The sequence below is a fragment of the Ostrea edulis genome, chromosome 10 (genome assembly GCF_947568905.1).
Source record: "Ostrea edulis chromosome 10, xbOstEdul1.1, whole genome shotgun sequence".
Taxonomy (NCBI): Eukaryota; Metazoa; Mollusca; class Bivalvia; order Ostreida; family Ostreidae; genus Ostrea; species Ostrea edulis.
Genome location: NC_079173.1, coordinates 46,497,269 through 46,517,186, shown reverse-complemented (window position 1 = coordinate 46,517,186; position 19,918 = coordinate 46,497,269). Strand labels below are relative to the sequence as shown.

Below are 19,918 nucleotides of genomic sequence, written 5' to 3'. Positions count from 1 at the left end.
GAAGAAATCATGGTTTCGAGCCATGCTAATGTACTTTATTTAGGGTGTAAATGTAGGTAGTGAGGTGAATGCTCCAACGTCATATTTAGCATTCAAAAGAGAAAGTTGCTGGTCTTTCAGATGAGACCTTTAAACACCACATGCATGCGTCTAAATGTGTCGCACTTCATATTACTGAAATATTCTCTACAGGTATTATACTAAAATCAAACAAACACATATAATCATATACATGTTAAAAATCTTAATTTTAGAAATTTCTTCTTCTGACAAAATAATGCGCAAGCATATAAATGGAAGCTATGCCACTATATGTCATGACACTGTACAGCTTGATCAGTTTATACATCACATAAACAATCACCAGATGTAAACAATCAAGAAAAAGTCAATACACAACATCATCCCTTAATTTTGTATTGTAGCTGAAGATCATTCTTCCAAGATCGAAATGCAGCTTGGAAATGATTAGCGAGGGTTGAATTATTCTTAAAAAGTAGATTGAAAGCAAAAGGTAACTGCCAAAGTTACCAGGAGACAATAATCCATACATCGTTCGAATTTCCTCCACTGCCACCTAAAGTGCACGTGTAAACCACGCGTGTGACACCACAGCCCGACAGGCTACATTGTAGACAAGTAAAACGCATTCAGAGTAATAGTTTTACATATCATAGTATCTTTGGTTTATAGTCTTAGTAGTTACATACCTATGCGGTACGCCTGTACCATGTACGTACTGCAAGCAGTGCGGCGTAATGTACATTTGCATCCTCAGGGATTTCAACCCGGACAAAGTGGAACATGCCAATCCGAATACATATACATCTTTCTTTTTTATTTTTGCATTTTTATTTATTTATCTATTTATTATTTATGTCATGGCGTTGGAAAAAACTTCAAAGTAAGGAGACAGATGTAAAGGGGTATACGTTCCAATCATCCAAAAAATGTGCCGTGTGGGGGTGGGGGTGGGGTAGAGGGGTTGATTCCTAAGGACCTGGCGCAAATCTTTTTGTGAAATTCTATCCAAAATCAATATGAATTCTTAGTATACAGAGTACATTAACTGCAAAGATTATATTTCAAAAAGAAAAAAACCCCAAACAGTTCACGCAGATTTATCACTTTTATCATCGAAATTTTCAGTAACTCGGGTACTCTGTCGCTTGTACATAACACAATCGGTATGAAACACCATTTAATCAGTCTATGTAATAAAAAACCCATTGATAATATGCAAAAAAATTCTTTCAACCGTGTTTACTTACCTCAGATGGGCCAACTTCTTTCCCTGGAAAACTCCATTATGATGATATCACAAATGACGTCATTTAAAACAGAGCATGCGCACTTCGAAAGTGTGTAAGCCATGCTCGCAAGGAAAAAAGATGGACGAGTGCTAAATCTTTACACACTTGTTACACACATCTCATAAATCCTGTTAAGTAAACACTTCAGGATTTTGATGGTAGATGACCTATTTAATGATTTTATGCTGATTTTTATAAAAATCCAACTGAACACCACCATTTCCGTGTTCCTTTGGCCGACCCCGTGTTGATTTACACGTGTGCCTTCTTATTCACTGGTTCAATTGACAGGGCTTACAAACACACACACACACACACACACACACACACACACACACACACACACACACACACACACACACACACACACACACACACACCAATATCATGATGTCTAACTCGAGAGGAAGTCCCTTTAGAGTAAACATCAACACCTGTGCCTATGAAAATTTGAGAATCCTACCAGGCGTTGGTCAGGTGTTAGCTGACCGGATATGGGAACTGAGAAAACAAGGTCACATCACAAAAGAGGTCTTTGTTACCATTCCTAGAATGAAAATAACTCCAGAACTACTGGATTGTGTGGAGTTTGAACCATCAGTTCACATTGACCATGGGTATGTTAAACAAACAACTAGTGATGGTATGGACGATTATCTAGCGGAATATATGGTGAACAGTTCAGCCAATATTTATGACAGTTATGAGGACTTGAATATTATGGGGGCTACCCGTAAGGAAATAGAAAACGTGACAACAGATCTTCCGTCAAGATTTAATTTTCATTATACAGCAAGCCCACTAGCTGAACCAAGAAGGACACCACCCCTACTCTCACATCAGAGTTGCAGAAATCCTCAGGTCAAACACGAAAATAAATGTGAACCTGACCAAACATTCCCTATGCAACGAGGGCCAATATCTTTTAATCCACCCAGCTATTCAGGTGTAGACAGGGGACAACGGATATCAGCAATATCTGGAAATAATGGCGGTGGACAGCTTACAGATAATACTAGAAATTTGTCCTCCCATACATATCGGCGTACTTTGCCTTCACCTCAGTTATCGCCAACTTTTGTGAGACGTCGAGCGACAGTCTCGGAAAATCAAGGGCGGCACGAAACAAAACCTGTGTATCTGCCCAAAGCCTTGCGGTATGATGGAACCACTAACTGGGAAGCCTTCTTTGTGAAATTCAACAGATATGCAGATGTATCTCACTGGACGGCTACAGAACGCAAAGACCAGTTATGTTGGTGTCTCGATGGAAAAGCCAGCGAGTTTTACACTAGTATTGTGAGCAGAGACTACGGCATAGACTATTTCGAATTGGTTTGCAAGCTAGAAAAACGCTTTAACTTTGTGGACCTACCAGAAACTCTCCAAGTCCAGTTTATGGGAACCCATCGGAACACAGGAGAAAAACTTGAAGACAGGGCTACCAGAAGAACACATATACTCACAAGCTGTATGGAGATTCTATCAGGGCTGTTGTGATAAAGAGGCAGGTCAAAATGCTGTCCAAACCAAAATCTATTGAATATGCAATAGACAAGATAAAGTGGTACCAGCATACTACCAAAGCCATTTGTGGTAAACCCATTAGACGTCGAGACTTTTCTGAAGACTCGGAGAATGAGATTGATTCTGTGAGAACAATTAATGCAGCAGTGAAAAGAGACAAGAATTTTTCTCCACAAGCACATCAATCAGATCAGCTTACGTCTATGGAGGCACAGATAAAGATTTTGGTGGACAACATGCAGATGTTTCAAACAAAATTAAGCAATATGGAGAATAAACAGAGAAGACCAAAAAATACGGAGACCCGTACATGCTACAATTGTGACAGACCAGGACATCTAGCAAAAGACTGCAGAAAGCCTAAGAAGTTGAGGACACAGAATCAAAGTAGAAGTCAGAATACAAACAGGAGTTCACAGTCTGAGACGACACCTTTAAACGAGAATGGGCCGGGTGAACAGGCGTAAATCCGACCCGTAATACTGCAAATTGCCTCGAGAAAAATTGTGCTTCAGAATAAACAGGCCCAAAATCAATAAGGCATGCATCAAGAAAATGCAGGAAGCATAGAAGACCTAGGAAAAAATCATCAGACAGAAATAGACATACTTCCCATTCTGAGGATAAAAGCACAGACATAGATAAAACAATGACCATTCTACAGTTGGGATCAGCTTCTATGCTGAGATTAAATGTAAAAGTGAACTCTACAGACATTGTTGCAGTAATAGATACAGGAGCAGAAGTCACTATCATCTCGGATAGAGTGTATGAAATGATGCAGATAAAGCCGCCTATTAAAAAGCGCACTGTCATGCATGGTGCAGGGCGTAATATGAAAATGAATACATTCATCATTGGTCCAGTTGACATCAAGATAGGAATCAGAACATACCCATCTGAAATATACGTAGCTCCTATGGATGATGACATGCTTCTGGGATTAGACTTTATGCGGAAAAACAATGTAGTACTAGACTGTAGTAAGAACCAGTTCTCCATTAACTCTGAAGTTTTACAGATGTCATATGGAAAAAGTCGGGAAGCTCCAATAATTGCTAAAGTAACAGTGCCTGGTAAAACTGTGATTCCACCAAATTCAGTCATACATGTCAATGGTAAGCTATCTCAACATTTTGAGGGAAGCTACATTATTGAACCTGAGGAAGATATTCCGGTTATGATGCCACGGTGCGTGTACTCCAAACAAATCTCACCTAGGCTATGTTTAGTTAATGCCAGTGACCGGTACTTTACCATCCGAAAAGGCACCATAGTAGGAGAAGCTTTGTCAGCAGACCCAGTGACTATTGCACCAGAACCAAAATCCCAAAGTGAAGGACCATTATCAGAACTTCCAGAACACTTGAGTTCCCTTTTCCAGAAATCTGTTGCAAATTTAGACCAAAGTCAGAGCAAATTAATGATGGATATCCTCAAAGAATATCAAGATGTTTTCGCTGAGAATGAATTTGATCTTGGTACTTTTACAGAAATAGAACATTCAATCAACACTGGCTCTGCATCTCCAATTAAGCAGAGGATGAGACGCACACCATTAGACTTTGTTCAGGAGGAAGAAAATCACTTGCACACAATGCTGGAAGCAGGAGTAATCGAACCATCAACCTCAGAGTGGGCGTCGCCGCCCGTACTTGTTCGGAAAAGAGACGGCAAAGTGAGATGGTGCATAGATTATAGGAAACTAAACTCAGTGACAAAGAGAGATGTTTACCCTTTACCTCTAATCGAAGAGTGCATTGACACATTGTCCGGAAATGAGTGGTTTTCCAAACTTGATGCCAACTCAGCGTACTATCAGATAAAAGTAAAAGAGTCTGATAAGGACAAAACAGCCTTCATAACGAAGTACGGGCTATTCCAGTTTACCCGGATGAGTTTTGGTCTTTGCAATGCTCCATCGACTTATGCTAGAGTCATGAGCTTAGTCTTGCGTGGACTGACGTGGAACATTGTGTTAGCCTTCCTGGACGACATCCTTGTGATGGGAAAATCATTGGAGGATGATCTGCACAACCTGCAAATAGTCTTTGATAGATTTCAGCGATACGGATTAAAGCTGAAAGCGAGGAAATGCCTTCTATTCCAGAAAGAAGTAGAATTCCTAGGCAGGAAAGTAAACAAAACAGGATTGGCTATAGGTGACGAGTATGTAGAAGCTGTGAAAAATTGGAAGACCCCAACAACAACTAAAGAAATTGAGAAATTTTGGGGTTTTGCAAACTATCACAGAACATTCATTAAGGACTATGCAAAGATGGCAACACCCCTTAACCGGTTTACAGATAAGAAGCCGTATGTGTGGGGACAAGAGCAGCAAGACGCTTTTGACAGTTTGAAGTTGGCACTTACAACTACTCCAGTTCTAGCATTGCCAAACTCTAAGGATTTATTTATCCTAGACACCGATGCATCAGACTTTGCTATAGGTGCAGAACTCATACAGGTGCAGGAGGGTAAAGAGCGAGTTATTGCTTATGGTAGTTTTAGTCTCGCCCCAGAGCAACAGCGCTATTGTACAACAAGAAAGGAGTTACTCGCAATTGTACGTTTCACCAAACAATTCAATCATTATCTGTTGGGCAGATATTTTGTGGTTAGGACTGACCATAGCAGTCTAGCTTGGCTTCTTAACTTCAGGAATCCACAAGGTCAGTTAGCAAGATGGCTTGAAGTGACTGTGATACATAGACCAGGAAAGAAACATGGGAACGCAGATGCACTTTCCTGAGCACCTGGTGCGAAACCTTGTCCAGAAATGAAGGTGACAATAGACCCAACCCAACTTCCCTGTGGAGGATGCAAGTATTGTACTAGAGCACATAGCAACTGGGGAAAATTCACTGAAGATGTGGATGATGTCGTTCCTCTGGGTAAGACAGTAGAAACAACTGAAGTGCATGCAGCTTTATCCTGGTTGTTTAACCAGAAGGAATCCAATGACAAGGAATTGTTTTTTCAAGAGTCAAGCTCAGACTTGAATTATATATCGTTGGAAATTTCCTTTGCAGACCCAGATATACCCATTCTCATTAGTATGGAAGACCAACAGTGTAATCAAGTATGCACTGCTTCCCGTACTATTGGGTTTGCAGGCATTGAATATTCACCTGAAGAACTGAAAGAGTTTCAGAATAAGGATTCTGATCTTGGATTGATACTGCCTTATCTGGTGTCAAATGAAATCCCATCGGAAGATGAAATCTTTATAAGCAGTAAAGCAGCAAAGAAATACTGGGTTAATAAAGAGATGTTTTTCATCGATGCTGAGGGAATACTGCGCAATAACCCCAAGAATGGTGGAAAACCAAGACTGGTGGTGCCAAAGACCTTGGTAGATGAGATACTTGGGCTATGCCATGACTTACCGGTTATGGGGCATCAAGGTATATCAAGAACATATCTACGAGTGAAAGAGAAGTTTTATTGGTATAGCATGAATCGGTCAATAAGAGATTTTGTTCGGATATGTGACATTTGCAGTAAACACAAAAAGGCCAACAGAAAAGCAAAATGTCCTATGACAAAATACCAGGCTGGAGTACCAATGGAGAGAGTTCACCTTGATTTCTTGGGTACTTTACCCGAATCTACTTCAGGAAACTCAAACATTTTAGTCATGGTGGACCAATTTACCAAATGGGTGGAATGTGTCCCATTACCATCACAAACAGCTGAAGTCACAGCTAGAGCTGCTATAAATGAATTTTTGCTAGATTTGGTTTTCCCTTCAACATATTCACTGATCAGGGGAGAAACTTTGAAAGCAGACTCTTTAAGACTATTTGTGACATACTTCAGATTCATAAAAGTCGCACAACGCCTTATCGCCCTTCAGCAAATGGGCAGGTCGAGAGATTTAATAGAACACTTATGGATGCTGTACGCTGTTTTGTGGACAAGTCACAAAATAATTGGGATGAACATTTACCTCAGCTTGCGGGAGCTATTAGATCATCCGTAAACAGACACACTGGTTTCACACCAAACAAACTTATGTTGGACCGAGAAGTGAGCGTACCTGCTGATCTAGTTTTTCGACCACCTGAAACAAATGCACCCATTGACCATGAGGATTATATGTCGAGATTACAAGACTCTATACAAATAGCTCATGAAGTGTCCAGAGATGTATTGAAGACACATCAAATCCATATGAAAAGAGACTATGATGTAAAGATTCATACCAGAGAATATGCAGTTGGTGATCTCATCTATGTGTTGGATAGCGCCAAAACTAAAGGTCGTTCTAAGAAACTGGATCCACCCTGGAAAGGACCAGGTATTGTTATTCAAAAAGTATCAGCATATCTCTACAAAGTCAAACTTCGAAATTCAGTCTGTATTACTAACCATGGCAGATTCCCAGAGTTTTTTGGGATCGCCCTTAGAATGAGCTAGATTATTCTCTTGACTATCACAGTCTGAGAGCCTCCTGCCTTCTTGCACTGGCCCAGTACATTTTAGGTCCAGCAGCAACAGTTCAGGACTTGGTGGACTATGTAAACAAGAAGATACCCTTGCCTCGGGAGTACCCGATCATGCAGAGGACGCTGCATCAGGTGGGTCAGTTGACCCGTATGATGAAGTGGCCTATGAAGGACACCTTCAGTATGTTGCCAATAACTTTTACATTGGAGGATTCTGATGGCCATAGTGTGCACTATGTCACCTGAGAAGAGGGCGGAGTTCAGAGCATGGGGAAAAGAAGACCTGGCAAAGTTAGAAAATTGTGTAAAGTCAAGGAGGGTAAGTTTGCAGAGAGTAGACCAGGAGTTCATTGAGCAGGGGGAGGATAAGGCAGAAGAAAAAGAAGAATGGACAGTGGTGGATCAGTGTGGAGGTGAAACTGAATTGTACGAAGTAGCCATTCTCAAAGAGGGGTACGCAGTGTCCGTCGAAGAGCAGAACAAGGTCAGGACTGGGGGTACCATAACACTCCTAAAGGGCCCTATGACAATAATTGTGAACACTGGCCACCCCACGGACAAAGATCACATTCTGGAGGGTCTCCAGAAGAATTATGTATCCGGCGATGATGTAGAGTGTTGCATCTGTACCAATTGTAATGTGGACTTTGTAGGAAACCTTAATCTTTTCCCAGAAACAGTCTACATTACCTCCTTTGACATGTGCCCGGGTGATCTACATCTCAGACATGACTTTGAATCGGGTCAACATTTTCCAATCGACAAATATGTTGATGTTAATTCCACGTCAGGATCATCATGTACTGATGTAGCCGTATTGGTCAAGGACACTGAGCTGGGGACCGTGGCGATAGTGGGTGACCTTTTCCAATGCCAAGAGGACCTGGTGGACCCAGTCTTATGGAGGAAAAACAGTCTTAATCCAGACCGTCAGGAAAAAAGCTGGACCAAAATCCTTCAGATGGCAGATTACATTGTTCCTGGCAGAGGCAAGATGTTTAAAGTGCCCATTTAATTTAACTGTTTACTTTGCAAGGAATGCAGGGTAGTGTTTACTTCATGAACAGTATGATAAATGATATATTTTTCCCCCTCTTTCTTCATTGCACATGTACTGTTTAATATGAATCATACTAGTGATTTGTACATGTTTATTCATTTTACATGAATGTATACTAGTAGGTTAACATGCATCATACTGTTGTTTTATTTTACTTGGGATCATGCATGAGTGAGAGATACACAGAGAGATTTGAAAGTATTTTCTGCTGTAATTTTTTTTTCTCATTAGCTGAAAAGGGATATTACTTATGTAGAGTTCATCATGATGTGACATATATTCATAATGTACTCAGTTTTCAGGTTGTTACCATGTTACATGTGATGTTGCTTGCTAAAATGCTTTATTACTATGTCCACTTCATACAAAATAGTATTATTATTTGCATAGTATTTTTCAATCTTTTTGTATTCAAATCTAGTCACATGTAAGAATAGTAATTTTTGATAACAAGACTTGCATATATTGTATTAAGGTACAGGAGTACCTCCCTCTTTCTCAAAAGGGAGGGGAGTGTAGTGTGGTATGAGTGTGTGCAGGTACGAGTTAACTAGACACCGTGTGTGATGCGCATGTACGAGGTTGTTGTCGTCTGGTCTGGAGAGTGAATGGTGGTGTGTTGCTGTGTATCCTTGTGGAACGATTGCAAATTAATAATATTGTAAGTCTTGTATGATTAACACTGAATACATAAATATAAACGATTACCAGCGTTGTCAGTTTATACATACAAATACTTCAATATTTATGTGTAAAAACAGTGAAGGACAATCACGTGTTACCAGTAGGAAGAATACCCTTGATGAAGTTATCCCTAAATTAGGACAATTTTTCTCCAGTGGTAATGGTCAAAAGCTTTACGACTTTATTTCCTTCATTCATGGATTGATTGATTGATCGATTGTATCTTGTTTAACGTCTCTCATATGGAGACGTCCATTCTTGGAGGAAAATGTAAACTTATATTTAATCATGGAATCTATAGGACATTGTATTGTATAACTAGTTTACTTTTTCGCTCATATCCCCAGGAATTCATTCTGTTTTATAGAGTAAACTCAGGTGACCTATTGCAATTGGTTGCCGTCCGCCGTCATGAGTCATTCGTTAACAATTGAAATGTTTTAAGTTCTTGATAACTACCAGTCCAATTCTTCTTAAATTTGGTATGAAGCATCTTTGGGACAAGGGGGACATAAATTGTAAATTTCAGGACTCCAGCACCCCTGGGGCATTGGGGCAGGGCAAACATTACCCGAAAATGACCAATTTTCATTTTTTTTCTCAAGAACCGCAACTGTTTAAGAAAATCTAAATGTATGGACATGTAAAGCAGGACGGATTCTACCAAAGTTGTAAATTTCATTATTCCCAGGGTAGGCCAGCGGTTCTGACCGCAGGGTGGGGCCAAACTTACTATATAGTGTTAAAGTGTAAAACACTTAAATAACATCTTCTTTAGTGATATTGATACTAAATCGAAACTAATTGGATATCAAGAAAGAACAAGTAGTCCTTTACTATTATTGTAAATTTGATGATCCAGGGGTAGGGGTTTTTGGTATCAGGGTGGGTCCAATATTGTCAGGTATTAAATGTGCGAACAATAGACATTTTTAACTTCCTCTTGATAACTATAATTCCATTATTCCCTTAAAATTTGGCATGAAGCATTTTTGGAACAAGGGAGACATACATTGTAAATTTCAGGATTTCTGCACTCCTGGGGCCTTGGGAGCAAGACAAAAACTGCCCAAAATTGACCCATTTTCAAAATTCTTTTTCTAGAACGGCACATGTTTAAGAAAAAGTAAATGCATTAAGATGTAAAGCAGGAAGGCTTCTACCAAAATTGTCAATTTCATGATCCCCGTGGTAGGGGTTTTGACCGCAGTGTGGGTCCAATCTTAGTATCATAGTGTTTATAGTTGTAAGTTTGCTGATACTGTATAAAACTGTATAAAATCTTCATACTAAGGAATAACAGAAAAAAGATGAACAAAAATGGTGAATTTCACAACCCAGGGCTTTTATTCTAGGATGGGTCCAAATTAGTCAGAATTATATTTTAATGTTTTAATCTTAATACGCCTATTATACTATGTGAAGCATTTCATCAGTGTATGCACTTATGAGGGCATTGCAGCTTTAAGAACACATCTTGTTTTATACTTTTGCTGAATGTTAAAATTTAGCTTATATATGCAGAATAGGATTTTTTTCTAGATTTCATATAGCCTTTGGGAGTATATAGGGATAATGTTTCAATAGTACTCGAGCGACCGATAAGGCCTGTGGGCCTCTTGTTTGTATCGTACCATCATTGTAATGTAATGAAAAGTAAATCTAATACATGTATATATACACAATCGGTAAAACATATGACGAATTAAAAAGCGATAATCTGATCACCAATGATCTGAAAACATCAAAAGAAAAAAAGAAAGAAAAGAACACATTTCACTAAAATAACATTTAATATATGGTAGATTATTTTGAAAAATCATAAACATGTGCACAGAGGATTTCATATTGAGGCTTAAATGTGAATATGAGACTTCTTGTATTGGTTATGTATGGGTTTTAATATTCAGGTGACAGTTAAGGCCTGTGGATCTCTTGTTAGTTCACATGAACTTAAGTGAGGTTTTTTGATCACCCGTTCTCTTTAATATATCCGTCTGTCTCTAAACTTTACACATTTTCAACCTCGTCTCCAGAACCACTGGGTTTCAATCAAACTTAGTACAGAACAGCCTTGGGTAAATGGGATCCAAAAATGTTGAAAACTCTAGTGAACTTTTCTGATAGTCCGTCGTCTGTCTAAACTTTTTACATTTTCGACTGTTTTCCAGAGCCACTGGGCCAATTTCAACCAAACTTGGCCAAAAGCATTCTTGTGTGAAGGGCTTTCAGGTTTGTTCAAATGAAGGGCCAAGTCTTTTTCAAAGGGGAGATAATCAAAAAATGAAAAACATAAGGTGGAGACATTTAAAAATCTTCTCAAGATCCACTGGGCCAGAAAAGCTGATATTTACATGAATGCTTCCTGACATAGTGTAGATTTAAGTTTGTTAAAATCATGACCCCCGGGAGGTTGGATGGGGCCACAATATGGGATCAAAATTTTACATACAAATATATAGGATAAATATTTAAAAATTTTCTCAAAAACTACTGGGAGAGAAAAGTGGAAATTTATATGAAAGCTTCCTGACCCTGTGAAGATTCCAGTTTGTAAAAAGCATGGTCCCCGGAGCAGGATGGGGACACAAGGGGGGGGGGGTCAAAGTTTTACATAGAAATATATAGTAAAAATCTGTAAAAATCTTCTCAAAAACTACTAGACCAAGAAAGTGGAAATTTATATGAAAGCTTCCTATTTAGTAACATGGTGCAGATTGAAATTTCTTAAAATTAGGGTAAAATGTGGTGACAAGAGGGGATCAACATTTTACATACAGATATATATATATATATATATATATATATATATATATATATATATATAGGGAAAATCATTAAAAATATTCAAAAATCACTGGGCCAGAAAAGTTTACATTCACATGAAAGCTTCCTGACATAGTCCAGATTCAATTTTGAAAAAAAAAAAATCATGGTCATTGGAGTAGGTTGGGGCCACAATAGTAGGACTGCAACAGGTACCCGACATAACTAAAAACCGCGGGTTGTGTTGCTTGGGTTGGGCGCAGTTCCATTTTTCCGTATTTCGGTTCGGGTTTGGTTTTAAAATAGAATCAATATTAGAAATCCATTGAAACGAAATGTCGTCAAAATCCTCAAAGGTGGCTGTATTTTGATCAATTTTCAGATGATGGTATTTTGAACAGAACTATAAACAATAACAGTATGTAAGATACGTCAAACGCATTGAAAATACGCCACGGGTTCGACATCGTCAATGACAAAACATTGAAAACACGGAATGGAAACGAGAAGAAGTAACAATGCTGTGTCTAGTACCATGGTTTTCGAGTCTAAACCTCCGTCCACGTCCCCGAGTAATTATTGTGACAAAGTACAATAAATGTTTTTGATTTAAACTGTATATTATATTTTTAAAACAAGTTACGTAAACCCAAACCGATATACCCGGATCCGAAGTTAAAAATTTAGAACCGGCCCGACCTGAAATTTTTTGGAACTATGACAGCCCTACACAATAGAGATCAAAGTTTTACATGTGAATATATAGGGAAAAAATCTTTAAATACGAGCCAATGTGAGTCTGGTAAGCGATGTTACACATGGGCCTCTTGTTCTTCAACAGATCTGACAAAATCTGGCTTTTTTATTATTATTTTTTTTTAGGTTTGGAGGTTGATGTCGACTGTACAAAATATTCTTTAGTTAAACGAATTCGGATTGTTGTGAAATTGGGAAGCAATGTTTTAAAGAAGAGTACATACTTACATTACAGGGATAGTGAATTACGACTTCATTTCAACATGGAGACGTTTTGTTTGTTATCAGCTTTTGTGGTTTACTTTAAGTGTTAGTTTGCTTTTCTATTTAGTTTTCGTTTCTATGTAGAAATTCTATCATCCTGGGGAAAGGAAAGGTCTACCCGAGAATTTGACAATTCACTGTTGTTCGTGTTGTTGGTCATTTTTAGTGCTTTTTATATCCTTCTTCATTTGACCTCGTATCTTCTATCAGATCCGGCACTTGGATGTTGAGTGTAGTTGGTTTTCGTGCATTAGGTGAAGATGAAGGTAAAACTTGATATAACTAATTACGCATGCAATCAACACTTCTAACGTTAGATTTGATATAATGCTCTCGGTTCAACAAGTATCATCTCAGAAGTTTCCAGTTGGATACATTGTCATCCCAATTTTTGTCACTGAGAAATTTTGATTGCAAAGGGCAAGGGTCAAGTGTAATACATTGTTTAGATTCATGTATAACTAGTGATATGTATGTAGCACTGTATATTTGTAATGCAGTAAGTGGTACACTGGCCCCAGGAGAATGTCACATGCTACAAAATAAATCTTCTCACTTTACAATTATTATACTACAGTAGTGTGGATTTGAATTGAATTAAACTCCTACATGACCAATATGAATTGATGCACAGCAATGATTTTTTGTTATAAATCAAGAAGAAAAAGCTACTGTTTGATCAAGTGAGCAATGTGACCCATTGGCATCTTGCCTTGAATAGCAGGTCATGTAATGCGTGATAAATGTAATTAAATGATTGAATGAATTTAAATAATTGATCAATCATTAATTACATTGATCAATATAGAATTGATGTTGTCTGTGGTAGGTTGGACCCATTTCTACAAGATTAAAAGCTTAACATCTGCCTCAGTTATAGACAAACTGTGACAAGATTGCTAGTGATAAGTTTTCTTTTGGAGTAGTCATACTCAGATGCCCGAGTGGGCAAGCTAGTCTCTTGGCTTCTGATGTAGGATTTGTGATTGATTGATTACCTTCTGTACTTTTTGATACCTTTAGATTATCCAGACAGTGTGGACGAGGACGCCAAAAAAGAATCTGACTCTGATGACGAGGACGCCAGAGAAGAATCTGACTCTGATGACGAGGACGCCAGGGTAGAAGCTGCTCCTAAAACATTTTGCCAGCGGTGTATCTTGGTGTAGATGTAAGAATTAATTTTCCCAGTGGTGTCACATAATCTTAAAGTGCAAAATGGCTTTGAAATTGTATTAAAATTTCAATATGTGAAACGTACAAAACATCAATTTAAAATTTTAGTGTGTATTTACGCTTAATGAAATGCTAATTTTTTTCACTCCTACATTCTTTAGAAAAGTGTTTTCTCACTAGTTTACAGAAATGACTTAATGATTGTATTTCATGTTTTACAGGTGACATACGATTGCCATTACCATTCCTTCAGCTAAAACATATAATCTACATTTCTTAATCTGGTGATGGTGGACACTGATTACATTTTCTCATCTAGTGATGGTGGACACTGATTGCATTTCCTCATCTAGTGATGGTGAACATTGATGACATTTCCTCATCTAGTGATGGTGGACATTGATTACATTTCCTCATCTAGTGATGGTGGACAATGATTACATTTCCTCATCTAGTGATGGTGAACATTGATTACATTTCCTCATCTAGTGATGGTGGACACTGATTGCATTTCCTCATCTAGTGATGGTGGACACTGATTACATTTCCTCATCTAGTGATGGTGGACATTGATTACATTTCCTCATCTAGTGATGGTGAACATTGATTACATTTCCTCATCTAGTGATGGTGGACATTGATTACATTTCCTGATCTAGTGATGGTGAACATTGATTACATTTCCTTATCTAGTGATGGTGGACATTGATTACATTTCCTCATCTAGTGATGGTGGACATTGATTACATTTCCTCATCTAGTGATGGTGGACATTGATTACATTTCCTCATCTAGTGATGGTGGACATTGATTACATTTCCTCATCTAGTGATGGTGGACATTGATTACATTTCCTCATCTAGTGATGGTGGACATTGATTACATTTCCTCATCTAGTGATGGTGGACAATGATTACATTTCCTCATCTAGTGATGGTGAACATTGATTACATTTCCTCATCTAGTGATGGTGGACACTGATTGCATTTCCTCATCTAGTGATGGTGGACACTGATTACATTTCCTCATCTAGTGATGGTGGACATTGATTACATTTCCTCATCTAGTGATGGTGAACATTGATTACATTTCCTCATCTAGTGATGGTGGACATTGATTACATTTCCTGATCTAGTGATGGTGAACATTGATTACATTTCCTCATCTAGTGATGGTGAACATTGATTACATTTCCTTATCTAGTGATGGTGGACATTGATTACATTTCCTGATCTAGTGATGGTGAACATTGATTACATTTCCTCATCTAGTGATGGTGGACATTGATTACATTTCCTCATCTAGTGATGGTGGACATTGATTACATTTCCTCATCTAGTGATGGTGGACATTGATTACATTTCCTCATCTAGTGATGGTGGACACTGATTGCATTTCCTCATCTAGTGATGGTGGACATTGATTACATTTCCTCATCTAGTGATGGTGGACATTGATTACATTTCCTCATCTAGTGATGGTGGACATTGATTACATTTCCTCATCTAGTGATGGTGGACATTGATTACATTTCCTCATCTAGTGATGGTGGACATTGATTACATTTCCTCATCTAGTGATGGTGGACATTGATTACATTTCCTCATCTAGTGATGGTGGACATTGATTACATTTCCTCATCTAGTGATGGTCGACATTGATTACATTTCCTCATCTAGTGATGGTCGACATTGATTACATTTCCTCATCTAGTGATGGTCGACATTGATTACATTTCTCAGTCAGTGATGGCAGACATACATTAAAGTTGATCATTGTGTCAAGTATTCATGATGTTGTGTTGATCATAACCTCCATGTGATTCATTGATCAAACCTTCATTTTGACACTTTATATATTACATTTGTATTGACTTGATGAGAGATATTTTCTACATAAGTTTTATGATGCATTTTTTTGTAAAAGAATTTTCAATTATGTAAATGTTTTAGATTTTTTCTATCTGTATTATGGATGTCTGTTAAAAAAAAAAACAAGGTACGGTTGAGTATATAAAAGACCCAAAATGTTGTCTTGTTTTAAATATGTTTTGAATCAAGCTTGATCTGTGTTTTGAATTTAAGCTTAACATGCCAAGTATATCATCTCAATTTAAAGTTATTTCTTATTTGATAGCTTTATTATTTCATGAATGAAAGTTTGTCCTGCCTTATTTTTCAAAAAGAGCTTGATAACTGTTAAATTTGATCCATATTATTGCTTAAGAAAAGGTGTCATATCCGTCGAGCATAATGAAATGTATACTGTGTATTAAGAAAAGATGAAAAAATGAATTCGAATATGAATTTGCTCGATTCATGGGCTGTATGTTTTCTGAAAGGAAAACCCCTCTGAATATTTTTTTCCATTTATTTTGTGCCAACTTCACGCTCATGTCATACCACGCAAAGCAATTTTGGATCAAATTAAACGTAGGTTGGATTTGTTTACATACAGTCCTTATTTGAATGTCAGATTTTTGGAACTCTTACTGGAATCATATATTTTCTGGGTCAGATGACTTTAAAAATTCTACCTACTTTTTGAACAAAACCAATCTTTTTACAAAATTCGACACTGAGCAGGAAAGTATCAGAAAGGGACTCAATCCTATTGATCGAGGGGTTCAGTTAATCCTTTTCCAAATTGCCACATAGGGCGTATTTAAAAAAAATCCCTGTTTTACAAGACTTCATTTGTTACCGTAGAATAGGGTTTTTCAGCATACAGTGAGTAAAACTAACGTAGAGTTGGGAAACGGTCCTTAGAGTTAGATCGTTCTAGACAGGTTCGAGGTTTACTTTGGTTTAGAGGACGTATTATATTATGGCGCTGTCCGTCCATCCCGGGTCATGTTCTCCGGAATTTTTTCCGTAACAGATGCATGTAATTTGAAATTTGGTCGCAATATATCCCTCAAGAATTGTAAGAGTGAGGTTGCATTTCACCTGGATTGGTCCATCGTTGACCTACTTTAGGGCTATAAGCAGGTCAAACAGTTTTCCGCTTTTTTTTGGTTACAGATACAGATATTGCCCTGGAATTTACACATCAGCTTCCTTTCAGAAAAATGCAAGTTGAGTTTGTATGTCTGCTGTATTTGTCCGTCCGTCTGTGACGTACATTAGGACTAATAGTATGTCAAATAGTTTTCCCGGCTTTTTTTCATTATAGATACAGATTTTGCCCTGAAATTTAATCGGAGGCTTCCTCTTGGAGGAATACAAGTTCAGTTTGCATTTCAACTGGATTGGTCTATCCATGACCTACTTTTAAACTGAAAATAGGTCAAACAGTTTTCCGTGCTTTTTTATTACAGATACAGATATTGCCCTGATATTTAGTCATAGGCTATCTCTCGAGGAATTCAGGTTCAGTTTGCATTTCAGGTGGATTGTCCCATCCTTGACCTACTTTTGGACTAAAAATAGGTCAACCAGTTTTCCAGGCCTTTTTTATAATAAAAGTAAACAAGAGGCCCATGGGCCACATCACTCACCTGAGTCAACTCAGTTCATATCTAAAGATTTTCCAGATATATTCGCATGTAAAACTGTGATCCCTATTGTAGACCCAACCTACCTCCGTGGGCCATGATTTTTACAAACTTGAATCCGCACTATGTCAGGAAGCTTTTATGTATATTTGTACTTTCCTAGTCTAGTGATTCTTGAGAAGATTTTTAAATATTTTCCTTTTATATTTGTATGTAAATTTTTTATCTCCTATTGTTGCCTCATCCTACTCAAAGGAACCATGATTTAAACAAAATTTAATCTGCACTATGTCAAGAAGCTTCAATGTAAATTTCAGCTCTTATTGTTTAGTGGTTCTTGAGAAGATTTTCGAATGACCCCATCCTATTTTTGCATTTGTGTGATGTTCTCTTTGAAGGGTGCATGTCCCTTTACTTGAATAGACTTGCAAGCCCTTTACCCAAGACGCTTTTTACCAAGTATGGCCCAGTGTTTTTGTAGAAGAAGTCGAAAATGTAAACAGTTTACAGACAGAGAGACAAAAAGTAATCAGAAAAAAGCCCACGAGCTTTCAGCTCTGGTAAGCGAAAAAGGTGAAGATAACGAACAGAGATTAATCTTATTACTTTAATGAAGAACACAAAATTAACAGTAGGGCAAACAATGACTCATGGACATACCAGAATAAATATTGCATGCCATGAATGCATATGTTTCAATTAATCACAAATTTGTATTTTTTATACTTTGCCCTGCTAAATCATACATGTTCCTTTTCCATGGAAATAAATTATAAGTAAGTTCTCTTTATGAAAGAGGTGTAGCTGTGATTTAAATGATATGATTTTTTGAATTTATGTTAAAGGATCTAAACACAATGTTCACAAGCTCCAAATTAACACAGATTACTATGAACGTCACAGACAAATGAATAAAACGCCCACCAGACCTAGACTACTAAGATTACATGTTAATCACAAAATATCTCCCAATTGCTCTTCATATGTGGTGAAAGAAAACAAAATGTGATTGGTGCATATGTACTTAGTATTATGAAGGGTGACTGTGCAAAAAATACTGAATTATGAATGTCTTGGTACATAAATAGATATGAAAATGTAAATTTGAATATGCATGTAACTAATTATGATTCATTAATTTAATTTCGTTTACCGTCCCTCTCGAGAATGTTTCAGTCATATGGAGACGTCACCGCTGCCGGTGAAGGGCTGCAAAATTTAGGCCTATGGTCGGCGCTTATGGCCATTGAGCAAGGAGGGATCTGTATCGTGCCACACCTGCTGTGGCACGGGACCTTGGTTTTCGCGGTCTCATCTGAAGGACCGCCGCATTTAGGCGCCTCTTACGACAAGCAAGGGGTACTGAGGACCTATTCTAACCGGATCCCCACAGGATGTAAGTAATTATGCTGCACATGTAACCTTGAAAAGGTCATGTCATTATGAATATGTATGCCACACAAATATGTATGATTTACATATTTGTAACATGCAAGCCATGTTATAAGAAACATCTAGTAATTATTGTTACTTATGTAATCATGAATTGTCAGAAAAAGTGTCGCAAAATCTCCAAGAATGCACTACAGAGGGTGTCTCAGTGAAAAAACATGCAAAATGTTCCCCTATTCACGTGACTAATTATGTTCAGTACTGTGAAGGGTAGACAAGTCTATGGCTGTTGTATGTGATGATGTTTAGTACACTGTGAAGGGTAGACAAGTCTAGAGATGTTGTGTGTGATAATGTTTAGTACACTGTGAAGGGTAGACAAGTCTAGACATGTTTATGTGATGATGTTTAGTACACTGTGACGGGTAGATCAGTTTAGAGATGTTTATGTGATGATGTTTAGTACACTGTGAAGGGTAGACAAGTCTAGACATGTTTATGTGATGATGGTGTTTAGTACACTGTGAAGGGTAGACAAGTCTAGACATGTTTATGTGATGATGGTGTTTAGTACACTGTGAAGGGTAGACAAGTCTAGATATGTTGTATGTAATGCTTTACGTGTACTGGTTATGTGTGATGTATGTGTCATGGTTATGTGTGATGTATGTGTCCTGGTTATGTGTGATGTATGTGTATGTGTCCTGGTTATGTGTGATGTATGTTTCCTGGTTATGTGTGATGTATGTGTTCTGGTTATGTGTGATGTATGTTTCCTGGTTATGTGTGATGTATGTGTCCTGGTTATGTGTGATGTATGTGTCCTGGTTATGTGTGATGTATGTGTCCTGGTTATGTGTGATGTATGTGTATGTGTCCTGGTTATGTGTGATGTATGTGTTCTGGTTATGTGTGATGTATGTGTCATGGTTATGTGTGATGTATATGTCCTGGTTATGTGTGATGTATGTGTCATGGTTATATGTGATGTATGTGTACTGGTTATGTGTGATGTATGTGTTATGTGTGATGT

General features: G+C 37.8%; 1 protein-coding gene across 1 annotated transcript in view; it reads left to right on the top strand.

Moving 5' to 3' along the window:
* Window positions 1-13,990, top strand: part of LOC130050720 (uncharacterized) — a 34,691-nt gene extending 20,701 nt beyond the window's left edge. The window contains exon 2 of the mRNA XM_056150966.1: window positions 13,845-13,990. Coding sequence (XP_056006941.1) covers window positions 13,845-13,990 — 146 coding nt within the window. The remainder of the gene's footprint in view (window positions 1-13,844) is intronic.
* The last annotated feature ends 5,928 nt before the right edge of the window (window positions 13,991-19,918 follow it).